The 21,653-nt window shown below is 44.1% G+C and overlaps 1 protein-coding gene across 1 annotated transcript in view; it reads left to right on the forward strand.

Annotated features, from left to right (window-relative positions):
• LOC118655926 (sperm flagellar protein 2-like) overlaps positions 1-21,653 on the forward strand; it is an 84,722-nt gene that overhangs the window by 44,160 nt on the left and 18,909 nt on the right. Inside the window, exons 17-22 of the mRNA XM_036308503.1 lie at positions 2,721-2,868; positions 4,854-4,982; positions 6,548-6,686; positions 9,826-10,055; positions 20,073-20,179; positions 21,045-21,227. Of these exons, the coding sequence (XP_036164396.1) occupies positions 2,721-2,868; positions 4,854-4,982; positions 6,548-6,686; positions 9,826-10,055; positions 20,073-20,179; positions 21,045-21,227 (936 nt within the window). The remainder of the gene's footprint in view (positions 1-2,720; positions 2,869-4,853; positions 4,983-6,547; positions 6,687-9,825; positions 10,056-20,072; positions 20,180-21,044; positions 21,228-21,653) is intronic.

The raw sequence follows: 21,653 nt of genomic DNA on the forward strand, positions 1-21,653 counted from the left end.
GCATGAAAAGTTCTTACCCATTTTCTGCATAAAACAAAGATATGCATAAAATACATAGACAGATACAATCTCTCCTGCAGTATTAAAACGTCATGGAGGGAGGGGTGTGATGGGAAAACTATTTCTAAAAATCCAAAGGGAGTAGCCCTGGCCAGTGTGGCTCGGAGATGAGACAGTTCCAGGTGATTCAGTTAACTGTTGCAGGGAAAGCAATACCAGCTGAGATTAGTGCCCTGAAACGAGAACACTGTAACACGGGCTTTCTTCCATGCAGCAGTCTTACCAGGAGCTGTTCGTTTAGCATGCTGTGCTAATTTTTAGGAAAACTTCCTTCTAATTAGCAGGTATGCAATGATTTCAAAGAAACAAGTCCTATTTAATGCCCACGATGCGAAGGCATTATTTCCAGAGTTTCTTCAGCCTTATAAACTAGACTGCTGAATAGATTGTGAATTATGTGTTTGTTTTTTTGGTTTTGTGTGTGTGTGTGTGTTATTGTTGTTGTTTTTTGAGAAAGACCCAAAGGTCTTTGAAAGACATGAGTAGAAAAATTAAGATGATGATAATTACCATCATCATCATCACCACCAACACAAGGTTGTTGACAAGGGAGAAAAATCCAATTTTAAAGGAAATTGCTAACTTGGTGCTTTGCAAGAACAGATTCAAAAAATGAATTGCTTGCAATTTAGGGTGGAATGTTAACAAGCCTGCGTTCAGCTTTTACCAAGAATTTGGAAGTACAGTATATATCATGAAGTCCATTTTTATCAAAAGAACATCTGATTTAAAAACATACCTGCTTGCTCTTTGAAACCTTTCTGTATCCCTCCAAAGTTCTGCTGATACTGAAGAAGGTATGGGTGTATTCTGTGGAATATGATTATCTTAAAAGAAATTCCATCAACTAACAAGCATTTTCTGGCCACCCCTTCTGAGCATAGCACAGTGCCGTAGGGAGAATGCCAAGAAGTAGGACTGGCCCAGCTCTCAGGAGCCTCCCAGCCCCTGTGGAGGGTGGGGTGACACTTCGTGCTCATGGAACAGCTGGGGACAGTTATATGCCAAGCCACAGGGTATGGAGTGCAGCAGGGATTTGGAGAAGGCCGGAATAGACTGGTCTATCTGGCCCCCATGACTAAGCTTCTTTGAGGACAGAGATTGTGCCTTATCTCTCTATTCACCTCCATCCAACTTCTTCTTTCTCCTTCTGGCCCCTCACCCAATAACCCCCACCACCCACCCGCAGCAACGATGTCAGGTTTGGACACGCTAAGCACTTTAGTAAACGAATGAATTCCCGTGGGCCGCCATTTCCTCACCAGTTGCCTTCTTAAGATTTTAAAGTTGAATCACATGTGGCTCCTGCCTCCAGGGTGTCTTTCCTCAGCTCTCATTTCTCAGGGTGACACCCAGAAATGCCCTTCACCTCTCCAGGGCCCCTTGGACTCCTTTAAAAAGGTCCAATCTTCCTAACTGTAGGCACAGCCCCAGCTGTCCAAGCCTCGAGTCAAGCTTTTCTCGCTGCCTGAAGCACAGCACCAGCCTGAGAGGAAAGGTGAGGCGGGTCCTGGCAGCGCCCGGCCCTCCCCATTCATCAGCCAGTGTGGGGTGGCCACACAACAAATCTCTCAAAGCCAGATACGTGTGAGAATGAAAGGAGAGGTTTGCTGAGATGAAGAGAAACTGAGTTTCCTGTGTCGAGGAAGCTAAGAAGCAGCAGTGAGGTGAGCCTGTAGGACAGGCCCTCCTCACAAACACCGCACCTTCCTGGGCGACGTCTGGTCTTCGAGTAGAATGGAACTCAGGATTCAGGTGTCCAGGAGCCTAATACATACAGAGCATGTGCTTCCCAAAACTACTTGGGGAGCATGAAAAGTTCTAACCCATTTTATGCGTAAAACAAAGATATGCATAAAATACATAGACAGATACAATCTCTCCTGCAGTATTAAAATATCATGGGGGGGGGGGGTGTGATGGGAAAACTATTTTTAAAAATCCAAAGGGAGTAGCCCTGGCCAGTGTGGCTCAGTTGGTTGGGCACCATCGGTTGCTGGTTCAATTCCCAGTCAGGATACATGCCCAGGGTTGCAGGCTCAATTGCCAGTAGGAGGCGTGCAGGAGGCAGCCAAATGATGATTTAACTTCACATTGATGTTTCTCTCTCTCTCTCTCTCTCTCTCTCTCTCTCTCTCTCTCTCTCACCTCTCTCTCTCTCTCTCCCTTTCCCTTCCTCTCTCTATAAAAGTCAATTTAAAAATCTTAAAAAAAAAATTCCAAAGGGGGTCAATAATAATAATAAAATGTATATTGAGAGACCCTGATATAGGGGAATGCCCCTGATTGAAGGCCAAGAAATACTAGGAACTTGGGAGGACAGGGGTAGGTAGGTCCATAGGGTCTGAGATTTTTTTCAAAGGGGACTTTTGCATAACCAGGGAGCTGTCGTGGTCTGGAGGTGGCAATGAGGAGACGTAGGACGCACCCCCTGCAGGCAGGGCTTGGGAAGGTGAGCGGCCTCCACAGGCCTCAGGGAGCTGCCTCTGGGGACCTGGCCAGGTTTCCATCCATTAGAAGGCCGCAGTGCGCGCTGGAAAGCCTGAGCACAGGCCATGGTGGTTTGTGGTGGCTTCAGTGGAACCACCTGAGGACTACAGCTAAAAGGTTCCCATATTTCACAATGTTGCCCTCACTGAAATATTGCTCTTTACAACCAGGTGGCTGCGGAAATTCATCAGAGGCTCCTGGACGAGGAGAAAGAAAACCAGCCAGCAGAAACCAAAGAAAAATCTCCTCAGACGAACGCTAACAAAAAAGCCAAAAAGGAACCGCCGAAGAGAAAACTTTCATTAAAAAAAGAGAAAGGTATTCATGGTTTGGGCATCCAGAACTGTGGCTGCTTAAGCCTCACATGGCGGAAACCCAGCATTTCACCACGCACACTAGCCTCTAAGCCGCTGAATGAGGTCCATTAGGTTTAACTTAGAGACCCAGGCTCCTGGGAACTGAGGTTCTGGTTGGTAAATCATACTGAGTGCCAGTCCTACCTAACTTGTTTATCCAAGCAGCCATGCATATCCAGGGTAGAATTAACCTCAGCGGCCTTTTTGAACATGCTAGCAGAACTCCAAGATGACACTCTGATCTGAAAAGTGTGTGCCAAGCGGCTGACAGTCACTGCAGTAACCAAGAGAAAGTGAAAAGCTAATTCTGTGTATGTGCCTTTAAGGTTTAATTCAGGTTTCAGGTTTTTTTCAAGCAAGTCCTTCTCTCCTCCAGGCCTCCTGGAGAGTCAAGAGGAAAGAAAACTCGGGTCGCCCCTTAACCTTGGGGATGAGCCCTGCCACAGCATTACCTCCCGCTCTGAATGCTTCCTCGTGTACACTTCTGCAGGGACGTGGGGCAAGAGAGGAGGAGATGGACGCACATGCACACAGTCACTCCACTCAGCAGTTGCTCATAATGTGCGTTAGGCACCCGTTGTGTGAAACACACTCCGATGGGTGCTGGGGACACAACAGTGAATTCTAGAGAAACCAGAGCATGGCCCCTCGCCCCATGGTACTGGAGTCTAGCAGCAGAGATGGGCATTTGGCATCTCATTGTTCTTCGGGAGGGGAGGTACAAGGTCACCCCACTCCATCTGAGGGGCAGGGAAACACTTCCCAATGGAGTCCATTTAAGCAGCCATGGGCGGGAGGGAGGGGTGTGGGTGGTGGCACTTGACACAAATGGAAGGATAGCACCACGATAAAGGACACACCAGTTCATCTCAGATGATGAAAAGAGAAGATATAAGCAACACTTGCAGGAAATGCTTCAAATTACTCTCATGGAATCACTAGTCACATCCCGTCTCTTCATTTCACAGATGATAAAACAGAGACGCAGATGAAGCAGCTCTCTTTCACCGGTAACTTATACATAGATCCACTGTTGTTATCAATACATCTTATTAGAATTTCTTTGTTTACACTTATGTCTTCTTCAAAAGATTTAAACCCCTTGCGGGAGGTCCTCCAGGAACTACTTACTGAACTTAGTAGAATTATGTAAACTGGGCCCACAACTAAGAATCACACTGTCAAATTCTCCCATACTGACAAACTCTCAGGTTCTAATGTTCTTATGCAATCACTGAAGTACTTGTAGTTAAGTGACAGTTGCAAGGTAATTAAGTAAACTACAGATTCTTGACCACCAGCTACCTTTCAGCCATATGATCCTCTGGTCTTTTCTTGATGAAGACCAAGGAAACACTGGCTAATGTAAGTAACCCTTATAGAGCTGTTCTTCTACAGGCGGCTAATGGCAACCACGGTGCACTGAGGTTTGCCAATTTCTGTCCCCATACTCTGAATTGCAACCTCTTTGGAGTTGGTCTGTAACCATGTCTGTACTTGCTGCACAATCTCATTTTCCCACAATGCCACACAAACAGGGCATTTTTATCTGTGTCCAGCCCAGATGCCACATGGAGAGTTCTCAGGGAGATACTATCAATATTTCACACTCACACTCCCAAGACCAGGGTTTTCTCCTTTCTAAGTCACAGCAGCGGTTCTCAACCTGTGGGTCGCGACCACTGGAAAACACTAGCATATCAGATATTTACATGACGATTCATAACAGTAGCAAAATTACAGTTATGAAGTAGCAACGAAAATAATTTTATGGTTGGGGGTCACCACAACATGAGGAACTGTATTAGAGGGTCGTGGCATGAGGAGGTTGAGAACCACTGCTAGAGGGTTATAGCTCTACACATTTTACTTTATACTCATTTTGTCCAAGTACCATGTGTGCACACTTGTCTATTGTTAGCTTACTGGGTTTCATTGGCCTCTCAGGCAAATCACCACCTACAGCAGAGGCCACTCCGGTAGCGCTGTCCCCAGAGGATATGCTCGAAATGGAAAAGAAGAATGAACTGAGAGTCAAAATAAAGGAGGAGCATATTGCTGCCCTGCAATTTGAAGGTAACAATTAGAAAGAACTAAGATGATCCTTTTCAGTAGAAAATAGACCAGTAGGCAAGTAGCCCACCGCCAGCTCAAACTGTGTCTTCAGGGACACAAAGCAAACTGAAAAGCACAGCATTCAGTTGGTTGTTTTCATGTGACCATAGGAAGACCAGATTTGACTGTTGTATAATTGTCTGCTAGGATCTCAAAGAACAACAACAACAATGAGACCTTGGGATGGGGTTGGAGAGTAGCAATAATGTATAATCTCAAAGAATAGAAACACAGAATATTCTAGAGTTGGTGTGATTTTACAGATGGGAAGAAGGCTAGGTAGATGGCTTGGTATTCTAGTAAGAATTACTTAGGCATCTCATTAGAAAAATAAAACCTACCCAAAGTTGAACAGGCCCTGAAAGTGAATTATTGGGACCAAAGCCCATAGGAGAGCAAGTCGTGGATCAATAATGTCCAAGGACCTCCTCTCTGAATAGCAATGACTCTACAAGACAGTCTCCTCTGGGCTCCTTGAGTTGTCTTATAATGCATTGCTAAGTGGGACTTGAAAAGATCAGGAAAATGAGCAAAAGTATTCTAATTGGAAAGGAACTATGGTAAATATAGTAGTTGACAAAATAATAACATTACATTATTAGGTCAGCTAGGACACATTAACTGCTCAATGACCATTAACTATTACTGATGTTTTCCATCCCTTGCTTCTCTCCTCTTCTCCTTTCCCCCCATCCCACTACCATCTGCTTCCATAATTCCAAGACCTTCCCAGCAGGTGAATTGAACACAGGAAGTAAGTTGAACATGGAAAGATCTGTGGGGTCAGGAAAGGCAGGACACATCTTCTCTCCCACTGCCCATCTCCACCTCTGCTTTCAGTAAAGTCTACTTCACCTTTCAGTTCATTCATACATGAGCCCTGCTGTGGTTAATTCGCTTGTTCACACAATAAATGTCTATTGGGTTTCCACGATATGCCAGCCCTATAACAGCTGCTGGGAACACATTCGTATATACACAAACACCAAACTAACAAAATTAAAGCCCAATATGTTGTGATATTGAAAGTTGGTTTACAGGACAAAGGGAGCATTGGGGGCGGGGGGAGGAAAGTCAAGAAAGACTTCCTAGCAGGTGAATTAATGCTTGAGCTGAACTGGTAGACTGTGGAGAAGTTTGCTCTGGGACCCATGAACTTGACCCTAGTTTTCCCAGTGCTGAGAAAGACAATGGTACTGTCATCCCAAATCAATAGGCTCACCCTTTAGAAATTAGGACATTATCTATTTGTGTTTTTCCATTCTGCTTTGTCGAAGAGTATATTATTCTGAGGTGTAATAAATGTAAAGCTCTACAGTTTGGGTTTAAATAAACTGTCAAGTGACTCTACCACATCTGCTTTTCAATGAGATATTCAATGAGGTATTATCCATATTTTTAGATTACATGTGTGTCTAAAGTTTCACAAATCGAAGCATGATTGGTTTAAAATTTGACTTCAGTTCATCAGAATATGCATGTACAAATAATACATTAAAAAAATCCTTATTTCTCTTTTTAAATAGAGATAGCCACCCAGTTCCGACTTGAGCTAATAAAGATTAAAGCATTGGCTCACCTTGAAGATCTAGTAACAAAGGTCGTTGACGTATATAAACTCCTGGAAAAGTGGCTTGGTGAGAGGTACTTGCGTGAAATGGCCAGGTAAAGTACTGCGGGACTCTTTAAAAATACACTTTGGTAACTTCTGAAGACCAAAATTGACAAGAATTTAAGATGTATACAAATGCAAATTACATTTACAAATAGAAATTTTGACCTTTTAGACAATCACAGTATCTTTGTATTGACTCTTTTTTTCAAATGGTAAATCACATTTCAAAGGGTTGTATTGCAATATCCAGTCTTGCACATAATTTAAGAGCCTGGCTTTCCCACTACTCAATGAGGACCTTAGTTTACAAGGTAAGAGTATAGGTAATCTTTAGATATCTTTCAGAAGTAAGGTAATGTTTCATATCTTTCTAATGCCAGGCTTATTACTAGTCAGGGCCAATTAATGGAAGGCTGAGAAGTCATGACATGTTTTACTCATCATGCTGGTCCCCTGGGAAGGGTAATGCTATGCTCTGCTTTTCTGTTGGGTTCCAAAGGCTTTCCAGACTCTCGCTGCTCGTGAGGGGCAGTGAGTCTCATCCTCTTAATTCTCCCCTAAAAAGGAGTAAAGTACCATCTGGGCAGCGTGAAAATAGCCCTCAGGAGACCTGGGCTCCCACTTTGTCCACAAATGAGCAGCGTGCCTAATCGCTGTAGGGCCCGCTTCATCTGTAAAAGGAAGCACTCCAACTGGAGTATTTCCCAGGCTCCTACTAGATATAGATTCTGATACACGAGAGTTGGCAGCAAACATTAACTAAACATTTGGAAGTTGCTACATACATATGGCAAGTCCTGGATACAGATGGCAAGTACTCTCAGAGGCAAAAGAGGTGGTTGTTATGGCTTGTTTTCTCCAATCCTTGTCTCATAATGAAAGTTCTGTTGTAAAATATTTATCCCAGCTGTTTATATCTGTTGCTTCATGGTAACACACACACACACACACTCACACACACACTCACACACACACTCACACACTCACACACTCACACTCACACTCACACACACTCACACACACACACTCACACACACACACACTCACACTCACACACTCACACTCACACTCACACACACTCACACACACACACTCACACACACACACTCACACACTCACACACTCACACTCACACACTCACACACTCACACACACACACTCACACACTCACACACTCACACTCACACACTCACACACTCACACTCACACACTCACACACTCACTCCATTGGTAACCTTGCTGTAGTAATGCTTACAATGATTTCACTGAACAGCCGAGTCAGTTACTCATCAGCATCTCAGAGCACTGATGCTCGGGTCTGTGCTCTGCCTGTCCTTTAGCAATGAAAGCCCATCATCTTCATTCTGAGGAGTCAGAGCTCTCACCCATGAGCCATCACACGTAAATGCTCTTTATTTTTATCAGATCTACTCATATTTCTCAGGTGCATATTATATATCTGCATATCTCTGATCTCTGAATGTGGCCACAAGAAGTTCAAACGTAGGGCTGCTCAGCTGAGCTTTCTATTTTGGTTATTGCAAAAATCCTTCAGAGATTATAAATAAAATAGAGCTTTCAGAATCCTTGGAACTTCAAATCCCACTTTTCATTTTTCTAGCATTTTCCCCTCCCATTCTTGCTAAGGTTGCTCTTGGTAACCTTTTACCAGATGGCCTGCTTACTATGATATCCTGCTCATGGCTTGCTCTCTGACTGCATTTGGAGTCCCTCCCACTCACCAGTTGTAGGCTCAGCCATCCAATGCCCTCCTCCGCCCCTCCGCACACTAACACCATCAAGTCCAAACTAATTAGATAACACACTCTATGGACACTCACCAACATGGTATGCTGGAGGTAAAGTGAACGATATCATTGGAAAAAAAGCAATTCATACTACTTTTTAACAATTTCAGTATGTGAATGTTTTGGTATTTCTAAATTCTGTAAGAACAGATTAAACATGCATTTTTGTCTATTATGTTCAATCTGTGTTGCAAGCTATGAACAAAATCCTCCCAGTAATACAGGATACAGTACTTACCTATAAAACTTTTCTGTCCTTTAATAGAGCTGTAACTATAATCCCCAATGCAGCTTAAATCCACGCCCTATGTGATTTCGCTTTTATAGCCATGAGGTATGGAGTTGTGTGTGATTGGCCCCATGGCAAAGATAAGGGTATTAAGAGAATTCAGTAAGGAACCCAAGTACCCATGGCTAGGGAGTGGCCTGGAATGAGAGCTCAGCCCAGCGACCACAGTAGTCCCTAACTATCACTACTTATCCTTCAGGTTATATATGCTTATATAAATTTGATTCCCTTAATAATTTATCCTGATTCCAAATGAGCATGTTATTCCAACAGTCATATATTACAAGTGTGTTTTTTTTCTGGCATATAACCATACTAGAGGCCCAGTGCATGAAATTCATGCATGGGGCAGGGGGTGGGGGTGGGGGGGAGCAGGGGCGATGTCCCTCAGCCCAGCCTGCACCCTCTCCAATCCGGGATCCTTCTGCAATCTGGAACCACTGGCTCCTAATCGCTCACCTGCCTGCCTGCCTGATGTCCTAACTGCTCCCCTGATGGCCTGATCCCCCTAACTGCCCTCCCCTGCTGGCCTGATCACCCTAACTGCCTAACTGCTCTCCCCTCCTGGCCTGATCCCCCTAACTGCCTATGTACTCCTCCTTCCTCTCCGCACCCTTTGGACCCCCGGTGCAGGTGTGCTGATAGCTCTCCACCGCAGCCCTGCCCCCATCCTGATTGCTCATTATGTGATGGCATCCTGGACAATTTGCATATTCCTCTATTATTAGTATAGATTCTGGTTCATACTTAGAATGAAATATATCACTTGACATATCTTGCTTATGTAATAAAATATCTTCTAATACAAATATAACCATATTTAATATCCCTTCTTGTTTAGCTTTATATAAAACACGTGGCTGTAAGCTCTACTACAAGCATGTATTTTGATTCTAGTCTGCGTTTATTTATCTATACCCTGCCTCTTCAGAAATGGATTTGAGGAGGAGTTAGAATTTTTAAATTTGCATATTGAATTGTCTAACTTAGCCATAGACTATCATAACTTTCTGTGTGTATCGAATAAGCAAGCAGTGTTAACTTCATGGGATCTTCGCTGGCAATAACCCTCTTCATTTTTTCCACTTTCAGTGTGGAGAAACTAACTGAGATAGCTCGCTATCACATTGAAACGGCTACGAAAATTCAGAACGAACTTTATTTAGACCAGGACGGCTTCTTCATTAATGGCGACATAAAAGTCTTCCCCGACCCCCTTCCTCCGGTTCGCCCTCCGCCCGTGGAGAGGGAGGAGAATGGCACCCTGACCATCGAGCAGCTGGACACTCTGCGAGAACAGTTCTCAGATATTGCACCCAAAGGTAAGAAAGACGATGGCGATGAAAAGAGCACAAAGAAGGTCAGGATTCGCCAGGATGGTAACCACTTGCCCACAAGCAAAATCAGCCCTCCGGGACTGCACGGCCCCCAAATGAGCCCTGGCTTTGTTGTAGTCCATCTCTTATTTGCTTCATACAACATAGATCCGAATTTAACAAATGGAAGAAAAACAGTGACCAACTCTTTGGCCGTGTGGTGATCATCATTCCTGGCCGGTGAGTTGGTAAATTTGAGCCGTGCTCCATTCAGCAATTGAGGGACGGCTTCGTGTGTGCTTCTGCTTTAGGCTTTGTACGGGGATTGTGAGTTTGTAGAAGTGGATATTGAAGATTATCAACCACTCTTAATCCCTTTCGGAAGGTACCTTAGTAGCTATGGTGATAACCATAATGCGTTCTTAGATCCAACCTCAAAACCAGAGTTTGTATTTCAACCAAAAGTTTAAAAATAAATAACAAAAAAGAAGCTATAACTTGCCAAACCGGTTTGGCTCAGTGGATAGAGCGTCTGCCTGCGGACTGGAGGGTCCCAGGTTCGATTCCGGTCAAGGGCACGTACCTCGGTTGCGGGCACATCCCCAGTGGGGGGTGTGCAGGAGGCGGCTGGTCGATGTTTCTCTCTCATTGATGTTTCTAGCTCTCTATCCCTCTCCCCTCCTCTCTGTAAAAAATCAATAAAATATATTTTAAAAATATAAAAAAAATATAAAAAAGAAGCTATAACTTGACATGTGTATGTCTCAGATTAACTCTAGAGACCCTTGGGATTAAAAGATGTCAACTGATACAGTTATCTATTTTCAGAGTATGGTAGAGTACAACAGCTTTCAAAGTATGGTAGAAAGGGGAAGGAAGGGAGAAGGAAGACAGGGAAGCAGCGAGGGGGAGAAGGAGGGAGTTATATTTTTAACAAAGTAGGTGTAAAAGGAAAACCACTTGCCCTGGGGACTTTGAGTGAAATTTGCATAGGCAAGCGAACAAGAAGAAGACCTAAACGTCTATTTAGGTTCTTTCTGGAACAGAATATGAACTTTATAAACGTACTCAAGAATGACAAGCGAAGGAGAATCAGTATATAGGGAGGTTGGTCAGGCAAAATTTTGTGCAACTACATGTTGGAGGGAGGAACTGAAAGAAGTGAAGAGTGATTTCATGGCAAGGTTACTGGGGGGGGATTTAAAGTTGGGGAACAGTTACTAGGAAGTGTGTGTATATGAGGCATGAGTTGGGGTGTTTCAGGAAAGGGCAGGACCCTGCTCTGCTACTCCTTCCCCATCTGCATGAGCTGCAGGCAAATGGATGGGGAGGCCTCCTCTGTCTGGGGAGCCACCTCCACCCACCGGAGCTGGGGACTTAACCCTGGTTTATGGATGCTGGTTGTGCTTCATGCAGAATTTCCGAGGCTGTATAATACTGAGGGACTTATGGATGTTGATGGTTCAAAATGAGTTACTGTCTATGAGCAAGCAGTTCAATCTCTTTTCTTTATTATTAACTCAAATATACCATTTGGGGGAAAAATATCTATTGGATATTTTGCTTCTTAATTACATGTAAAATACTTCTCACAGCATTTGGGTAGTCTACCAACAGAAGTAATCTTCTGTGCTGTTGTTTTTGCTAATGTTATAAAGGGAAGGCAAACAATAGTTATTCCACTTCCTGTGCCCCAGAGTCACAGAATTAGAGGTTCTCTCATGACACCTTCAAGTCAGGCTGCCAATATTGGCATTGCTCCCACCCCTACCCTGAGCAAGTCCAACAATTGCCACCCACTCCTTCTCCCCCTCACACCCAGCCCCGAAAAGCGTTCTCTGACTTTCACCTTCCCTCTACATTCCTGTCACTGTTGTTCAGTGCCTTAAATGATACACGCCTTTCTAGCTTTTCAATGACATCCTTTGTCACATTCCTTCCAAAAGTTAGAAAACAATATTTTATGATACTTTCCATTGTATTTACCCTACAACTCTACGATATCAAAAGACAATCTCAGTGGGAGTAATAACAGATTTGAAACTGTGGAGCGTTGTCAGAAGGTGGTACATTTCTAGATGTGTGATCCGACAGAACTTCCTGCTATAGAATTTTAAAATTGTTATTATTTCTAAGCTAAGAGAAATAGGAGCTTTTTCTTACACTATTTCATATATGCCAGAGCAGCCTAGGATATTTCAAATGCAAGCTTCAAGCTCACTAAAATATATAAAATAAAATGAACAGATGGATTTCTTTTTCTAGGAAGAAAAGCATACATATTTGCACATAACAGTCATTATGTTACTCGACCTGCAGTAAGAATATTTTTACCAAATTTACATGAATGATGAAAATAGAGTTATAAAGCATAACTTAATGGTGTTAATATTATTCTACATAAATAAAATTATAGAAGGAAATAGATAATCTGTGATTAAAACAAGTGACTGATACTTTAAGTACTTGTGAGTAGTTACTCTCTGTACATAAATGGCAAGAACTAAAGCTTAAGGGGTTTTCTGCTGAGTATTAGCTGATCTACTGGATCTTACTAGCCCTGGCCAGTGTGGCTCAGTTGGTTGTAGCATCATCCCATGCACTGGAAGGTCATGAGTTCAATTCCTGGTCAGGGCACATACCTAGGTTGTGGGTTCAACCCCCAGATGGGGCAAGTACAAGAGGCAACCGACTGATGTTTCTCTCTCTCTCTTTGTCTCTCTCCCTCCCTCTCTAAAAATCAATTTTAAAAAATAGTTCTTACTAAAGATAATGGAAAATGGAAAATGTATCATATTCTCTAATGCTTGTAGTCAACAATCCCTTCCTGGTCAAATTCTGCTGCTTGTGACGATTCTAAGTCTCCTTTGGTAAAGGTAGTAATTAGACATAACATATCATTTCTTAATATGTTTGTCATAAATAGGCTGGGGAAAATGACCTTATGTGTGATAATCATACAAGGTCATGCTAAATGCAATGAAACAACCTTCGTGCTAGCATTTTCTTGCTGCCTGGTGGCATGCACCCTTTAGTATCTTAAGAGAAGCTTAAGTAAGAGGCAGCCCCTGAATCAGCAAGACATTTGTCCCATCGACTGTCTCAGGCATCCTTCCCACGAGCATACTCCCAACAGAGAGGGGATTTAGTGAGTTTTTTCTGAATTATAACAAAAGCCAATATTGACATGGCATCAGAAGCTATGCCATGCTAGCATGGCTGGATGGGTAAGAAGATTCACCGATGGGTAAGAGCAGTCTCACAGCTCTTTTCAAATCCGCTCTTGTCAAATGTTGCAATACGATCTTGGGCTAGTTAACCTCTCTATCTCACTTTCCTCATCTGTAAAATGGATAACTAATGGGGTTATTATGAGTATTAAAGTAATTGATATACATAAACTGCTTAGAAAGTGTCTGGTACCTAGAATGTACAATTAAGTGTAACATAAATCATTTAATTACATAAGTACAGTAGTATATTATTAGAAAATATAGAGCATTATACAATATTGATGTAAACTATTCTTCTTATTATTATTCAAAATCTTAGCTCAGCACCCTGAAGGTGCACATATCCTATTAGCACCTGCAACATTACCCTAGAACACATCCAGAAAAAATTACATTACCTGGTAGAATTAAACCATGGGGTATGTGGCTCCCCAGGGACCATAAGCATCCCAAACAAAAACACTCATTTTTGTATGACAGTAGGCTCTGGGTCGGTACAGCCTGTCTCTAAACAGCAAGTGCCAAGCACATCAGAAAGACAGCCCTTATCCAGTGGAAGCAATTTGGAGTTTGTAGAAACTAGAACACTTTAGCAATGTCTTCTGTCCCCATTTAAACCATAAGAACTCCTTTAGCTCGTAAGCCTGTCTGTACTCTGCATAATGCCCGCAGAGATGCAGTTCAGAGCTATTTGGGCTTCTGCTGAGAGGTGATCTGGGGAGAACAGGTCCAGCAAATCTGACCCTCACTCCTTCCTCAGGAGAGGCAGCGTTCAGTGGTCCAAGGCCTCTCGCATTGCTCTGAGAACTGACAAGCAGCCCCCCGCAAACCCCTCTGGGAGACCCTTAGATCAGGGACTGTCTCAGAGGGCACCATGTCAGAGCTCAGGCTGTGGTGGCTAAGCACACCCATTCAGCTCCTTGGTCTTACAGGAACTCAAGGGAGGAAGCAGTCATGGCCGCCCATGTGGGTCAGCACAGGGGTTCGCTGGCCGGAGACTCCTGAACAGGAGCTTCCAGGAAGAGAAGCGGGGCAGGGCATGCCAGGCACCGGGGACATGGGGCAGACATTGAGATTTGGAGGTGGCATGACATATTTAGGGAACAGCACACAGACCAGCTGGGGCAAGAGGCAGGAGGTGAGGACCACAAAGAGGCTGTGGTCAAGTCGTGAAGTCTCAAGTGGCTGACAAAGGGCACGAAAGAAGAGGGTTACCAAAGGCGTGTGGAGCCGAGGGATGAGGAGCAGGGATTAAAGGAGGAGGCGACCAGGAGAGCAGCTGGGGCTACTCCATCCACAAAGCCTCAGCCAGCCCGGAGGCGGGAGCCAGGGCGCCTGGCTTGTTGCCTGTGAGGAGATGAGTATGTGGGCTGGGCTCTCTGCCTTCAGAGAAGCTGGTATTGTAGGGTTTTGTTTTGTGTAATTTTAATTTTTGTGTGCTTCCATCCGGGTAAGTATACACTCCCCTCTCTGGCAAATCATCACAAATGAGACCTTTTCGGGGAAGGAAAACAAGAGGCATGAATCCCAGCTGCTTTACAAAACCACCTGACGGGTCTCAAAGCCTGACGCCCTTTTGTAACAGGGTGGCTGCGCGGCTGCTGGAGATGCCGGAGACAAGATTCATCCAAGGCAGGCTTTGTTTTTTTAATTCATTTCTGAAAGAGAAATGGAGAGGGAGAGAGAGAGAGAGAGAGAGAGAGAGAGAGAGAGAGAGAGAGAGAGAGAGAGAGAGAGAATCGTTGAACAGCTGCCTCCTGCACACACCCTACTGGGGATCGAGCCCACAACCCAGGCATGTGCCTTCACCAGGAATTGAACCTTGACCTCCTGGTTCACGGGTCGACATTCAACCGCTGAGGCTCACCGGCAGGGCCCACATCCGAGCCTGCAGACACGCTGCTGTGCATGCCCTGTCGTTCTTTCTTCTCACCATGGAAAGGAAATGATAGCAAATTCAGTGTCCCTGTAACACATGGAGAAATGGATTCTAGAGTGAAGAGCAGCCCCCTTTGCCCTTATGAGAACCCCGTCATAATGAAGCGAGTAACTGTGGGGGCTGTGGAGAAGGACTGCCTGCTAGTGAGGCCCAGCTCCACCGCTGTGAGCGCTCTGACACTGCATAGATTCAGTAACTCTGTGCCTTGGTTCTTTTACCCAGAAAATGGTGATAATAGTAATTAGTCCATTTTCTTCACTATAAAGTAAAGAGACTGTATTATAAGGATTAAATGATAAAAGCCAATGAAAACACTAGCCAGGATGCCCGGTAAGTAGTAAGCACGCACTTTGATCTTTTCCAGAAACAATGAGGAAGTTGGGGGGGGTGGGCGGCTAAGGGAGGGGCAGGCATTAAGCAAAACTGGGGTTAGACTTTGGCGGACACTAACATAACAATGTGGAGCTGTTTTAAAGGCGGGGACCCTGCAGGCCATCTGAGTCGAGTCACTGAAACACAGAGAAAAACATGGACGCTTGACCACTACCTTCCAAAGAAGAACAATCAATTTTTGAAAATCTGGCTAAAAAAAAAGGAAAGAAAGAAAAAGGCCCCTGGCTTGTATATGATGAGATCCTAAACCTTAGGTTCCGTGGCCTGTGTCATAAGCATGGAGTGTAATCGAGGGGAAATCAAGTGAGTTTCTTCCACGGCACTGACAGCGCTAGGGCTGGGCTTCTCGGAGCGCAGCAGCTCGGAGCGCAGCCCCTCATCACGGCTCATGCCGGAGCTCCGTTGACGGGAGCAGCAGACGGTCCTCCGGTGAACAGAGCCTCCACGGAGCGGGCGGCGGGGACCACGAGCCAAGGAACCCTGGGGAGAGTCCGGAACTTATTCCGATCCTGCCATGCTGTCACCAAGACCGGACGGCCCCTCCAAGATTTCATTTGGATGTGCAAGTTGGATGATACAAAGGGTGTCGATGTTGGCCCTGTGTTCTGAGCTAACAAATCAGCAAGAACATTTACGTATCTTGTTGCTAAAGTAGAACTCGGGGGATTGAAGAGAGGAACTAGAGAGAAGTCAGCTTTTCCCTGTCCTCGGGGAAGGGCTCTCAGCCGGAGCGATGGAGGACGCTGACCCGGTCCATGGCAGCTTGCACACAGAAGGTGCACTGCCAGCTCGTTGGGGTACCAACAGTAAAAAGAAAGGATCCTCTGGCCATCAAAACTGCCACTGAGAAAATTCTAGAGAGCAATCTTCAGCTTAGGCTGTCGGGCCAAGACTGGGCAAGGAAGCTGGTTGGCTCTGGAAGCGATGGTGCCTCTGGCTCCGAGGGAGAAAACAGCTGCGTGGCCCTGCTTTTAAGAGCAATCCAGCCATGTGTGCTGGCTGTGTATTGCTCAGCACATCACCGTGAACTCTCTCATGAGGCGGAGTTCCAGAACGTTCCCCCGTACAACAGTGTCAGAGACCTCCTCCACAGCACCTGTCACTTCTATCAAGTTCACCGCTACGCAAGAGCTCCCCGGTAACTGCGTTCAGAAGCCTTTGCCTCCATCCTGTGATGCCTCCTGGGGTCGGGGGGCAGGCATGGCTGCAGGATTACAGGCAGCCCTCCAGGCCTTTCCAAGGGACACCCTGCAATTGTCCAGCAACTGCGTTCAGTGAGTAATTCGGAACTAACCCACTGTTTTAGTTTTTCAGAATAATAGAAAATATTTTTATTGAGCAATTCGAAATAATAATTTTGAGAAAGATAGACCACTCTTTTATTCCCAACCTGTGGTACAGATGGGTGAAGGCAGAAGTCATACCGGTCATGAGAAAGCCAAAGAACTTCCAGAGTTCCTTCTCTGAGCAGACACTGTTAGATGTGTTCATGGCCTGGTGGATGTCGTTAATGAGCCTAGCATTCTGTCCCATGTCAGCCAAAACGAAAAGTCTTCAATCGCAGGTGTATTTGCTACCTTGGGGTCGCCACGGGAAATGCTCCGAACGTATCAGATGAGGTGAGGAGTCGGGGATGATGTCTTGGGAAATCATTTGCCAGGGGCTTTTCCATTTAATGGTTGATGTGGAGCATTTTGTTTCTCCCCGGCCCAGGCCAAGAGAACTGGGGCGGCTTCAGTCGCAGACTTTCATGGTCACTGCCTCAAAGGAAAAGGAAACTTTTCTAGTGTGAGAAACATGGTTTTGACACATCTTATCACGAGGCTGCGAGGCTGTTTCAGAGATGCCAGCCAAGATGTGGTGGAGGCAGCTGTGACTGGAAGCTTTCAATCGTGGCCCGCAAAGATCAATCACGGTAACCGATATGCCCTGACTCGGAGCCTGCGGTTCTTTGATCGTCTGTGTGAGTGCTTTTTATATCAGTAACTTTTCATTTGCATATTGATGGCAGAATTCGAAGATAAAGAGGTGGCCATCCTGATGGCACACTATGGACCAGCATTGGCAGCTGCCAATGTACAAATCGATGAAGTGCCCACTGAGGGGAGCGTGCTGAAATTAGAGATTTATGCTGGGTGAGCATCAGCAAATATGCTGATCCTTACAAACAAATATTAGGGTAAATTTTGGGAGTATCAATCTTTCACATTTTTCGCTTTCCCTCCTAGGTTACAGGACATCCGCAAATGGACTTGAGATGTTGTGACTTCGGTTTGCTTACACAGATATCCAAGTAACCTGACCACAGTGGACCTCGTACTGACCCTCCCGGCAAACTCAGTGGGGCTTCGTCAGATGCAATGCACCAAGTCACAGAGGCATGCCAAGGTCAAGGCTGATGGCATGTCAGATCTCCTGACTATTCAAATGAATTCTCCAGACATTAATAACGTTGACCCCAGGAAAGCTAACCATTTATGGAATATGAGAACACTATCTTCAGCTGGTGACACAAGACCTAATTCGGATTGTTCATCCAACTCAGGAAGCCATGATGGAAGTGACCAGTAATATGATGAATGTTGACTTCATCTTTGATCATAGCAGAAACAAAAAAATTATTTTCAAGCCTGAAATATAAAAGTAAAGCCAGCACTGGTCTTCGCATCAAAGACAAAAGGCATTTGGTATCTCCCAGACATACAAAGCAAAAATCCAAAAACTGGTTTTCCAATAACACTCTGATTCTACTTGTATATCCACACATTCCTTCACAGTCTTTGGGTGGAGGTGTATATTTCTAAGCAATGGTGTTATTTCGATGTCATCTTTCTGAGAGTTATGTGTACAGATCATATCACTATATGTCTTGGTCATCTAAGTAACAGGACAAATATTAAAATAGCTTTTTTACAGTTCACACTAATGTCCCCAGGTAAAGAGTTCCTATGTAATTAGAAGTATTGTGGCTCAGTTGGTTGGAGTGTCCTCCTGTGCACCAAAAGGTTGTGTGTTCAATCCCCAGGTCAAGGCTACCCGTTTGGGAGGCAAGCAATCAATGTTTCTCTCTCACATTCTCTCTCTCTCTCTCTCTCTCTCTCTCTCTCTCTCTCTCTCTCTCTCTCCCCTCTGCTTTCCTCCCTTTCTCCTCTCTCCTCTCCTTCCCCTCTAAAAAAAAAACCAATAAAAAATGTATTATCTTACAACACTTTGCTTGCACCATGGCTATTAGAGACAGTGGAAATATTTTCTACATCTACCAGAATTTGTAAGTATTTCAAGCCTCTTCATGGTTTCAAAAGAGGTTTTATTATGGTTTTATAGTGAGGAACATGAATGATTTATTCTAACTTACCTGAAAACCAATGTGATCCCATGTAAAGATAGTTTTACTGAAAATTCTACTACCTTGAAAAGTATTCTCATCTCTATAAAATTGAATATTCAGATTTGATTTAAAAAAGATAAAGAATTTATTTCTGAACAACCCGCTGGATGGCCAGTCATATCAAAGAAAAACACATTCTGCTCTTTCTCCCCAGAAAGTTACCGTCTAAATCTCAAAATTGTCGATTTGGTTTGAACCACTGAAATTTTGCATGAGTTACTGCATGCTCCTAAAGGTTAAAGGAGATGATAAAGTTTAGTTTAGACTTTTATAAATGCTAAAAACTTAGTAGTAAAGCAAAAAATTTGAGATGCTATGTCCACAGTTTTCATTCTTTCTATTTCTAAAAAAGAATAACCATACATTCTGGACCTGAAAGATACCCAATACGTGTAGGAGTCTCTTCAGCTCTAGCAGGAGCCTCTGCTATGGGAGTTAGACATTCTTGAAGCAGATTCACTTATTTTGCTTTCCTATTTCTTTTAAATGCATGTGCGTACAATTTGAAATGAGAAACTGACTAAGCAAACATCTTTGCTGGACAGGGTAAAGTAGATTAGTATATAAGAGCAAAGCATTTAAAAGGTTAGTAGTGATCTTTTAAAAATTCTATTTTGAAATAGTGATTGAGTTAATAATTTCAATCCAATCATTTAATAATTCAAATCTCCCTACATTTATAAAACAAATATATTCTGATCTAAAGAGTGAAGTGAGGATACATGTGTTACCTTGATCATTGTGGTGATTTATCTGCATGCCTTTGAAACACCTTTGTCCCATATTTTCTGCAATATTTTACTCTTGCATCCTACTGTATAATAGGAAAGTTTAAGTATTCTTAAAAATTCAACCGATTCCGAGTAAAAGGTTTAAAAAAAACAAAAAAACCCTCCAAACTAAAATATGAAGTCCCAGGAAAGAAATAATGGGAGCGCATCAGGAAATTGATTGTTATTTTTATGCTTTCAAAATGTCTTCTGTTTTTCTAAAGGTTATTGTTTTCCATCATAATAGTAAAGTGATTCCCCGTCACATAACTGAAAAAAATATTTTTCATTGTGTTATAGGCATCATAGGAACTAAACCATTTACTGACATTCTTCTTGACTTGGTGACTCTGAACCTCGGAACCAACAGCCTTCCCAGCAGTTGGATGCACCTCACTCAACCTGAAGTAAGCATCTGTTTTGTTTGGGTTTCAAAGCTCTGAGAAATTTTATTTGATCAATACATCAATAGTTTCAAGAATAACCAGTTACTCGCACCGTATCTGACATTTAGTAGGCAACCAATAACAATTGAATGATGGCATGGATGAACGTAAGACACATGCTCGGTATTGGAAGAAGGAATAGGGGTGCTCACAGTCAGTGAAACATGATTGAGCCCGTGAGGCTCAGCCCCTAAGCTTGTGTCCATTGTTACCTGATGGGACGGTCCTGACTAGTAAAAGCAGATGATTCTGGCAGTTCCTGCTTTTCATCTTCCTCTGTTTCTCAAGAATGTATCAGAAGACAAAGTGGTTAAGGAGTATTTCCCTACAGGCTGTATGCCTTGCACAGCCCCTATCTCACTTTTCTCCCACCTCTATTGAAAACGTGCAAAATCAACTGGGGACACGTGTATAAATTTATCACGTAACAGTAGGCAGAAACCCAAATGTCAAAGAAGCGAAAGATGAAACGCTCTCTAGGTACTGACTGCCTGGTGCAGAGGGGCTGAAATCCTACTTCCTTCACCCGAATCTCTTGTCAAGACACATGAGCAGATAGAGCATCACCCTAGAACAGGGGTCCTCAAACTACGGCCCGCGGGCCACATGCAAATACAAATACTGGATTTGTTCCCGTTTTGTTTTTTTACTTCAAAATAAGATATGTGCAGTGTGCATAGGAATTTGTTCATAGTTTTTTTTTAAACTATAGTCCGGCCCTCCAACGGTCTGAGGGACAGTGAACTGGCCCCCTGTTTAAAAAGTTTGAGGACCCCTGCTCTAGAATCACACAAACATTCCAACGGCATCTCCTGTTTTCTTCTAGTTTCAGGAGTTAACATCTATATTAACAGTCGACTCGGAGATGGTGGACTGGCGGAAATTCCTGTTGGCGACCTCGCTGCCGTGGCCCATCCCTCTGGAGGAGCAGCTGCTGGAGACCCTGCGGAGGTTCAAGGCCGTGGACAAGGAGCAGTCCGGCACCATCACTTACGAGCAGTATATGCAGGTGGCTATCGATGCCCAGTGGCACTAAGCCCAGCCCACTTTCCACCTAAGAAGTCGGATGTGACTGGGGACCTTTACCAGAGCAATTCTGGCAGAGGCAGAATCTGGATCGCAGAGAGTGAGGGAATGGTGAGGCCTTTAGAAAGTGAACATAAGAAAAAACAACTCATTTTTGAGAAGTGTGAGTAAGGAAGGAGTGAAACCCCATAACCGAGAAGGGCCTGCGCTGCTCATTGCCTGCCTACTCACTGAATTCCCCTGTTGCTGACCAGTTCACGCTGCTGGCAGACACAAAAGACGTTCACGCTGGGAAGGTGCTCATTTTGAAAGGGGGTGATACCCCCTAGAGGCCTGTCTCTCAAGTGCATGCCACCCCTGAAAGGTCACCCCTCCCGCTGTCTTTTCTCCCATAATGAACGCCAGCCCC

This window comes from Myotis myotis, unplaced genomic scaffold (assembly GCF_014108235.1).
Source record: "Myotis myotis isolate mMyoMyo1 unplaced genomic scaffold, mMyoMyo1.p scaffold_m19_p_5, whole genome shotgun sequence".
Classification (NCBI taxonomy): domain Eukaryota; kingdom Metazoa; phylum Chordata; class Mammalia; order Chiroptera; family Vespertilionidae; genus Myotis; species Myotis myotis.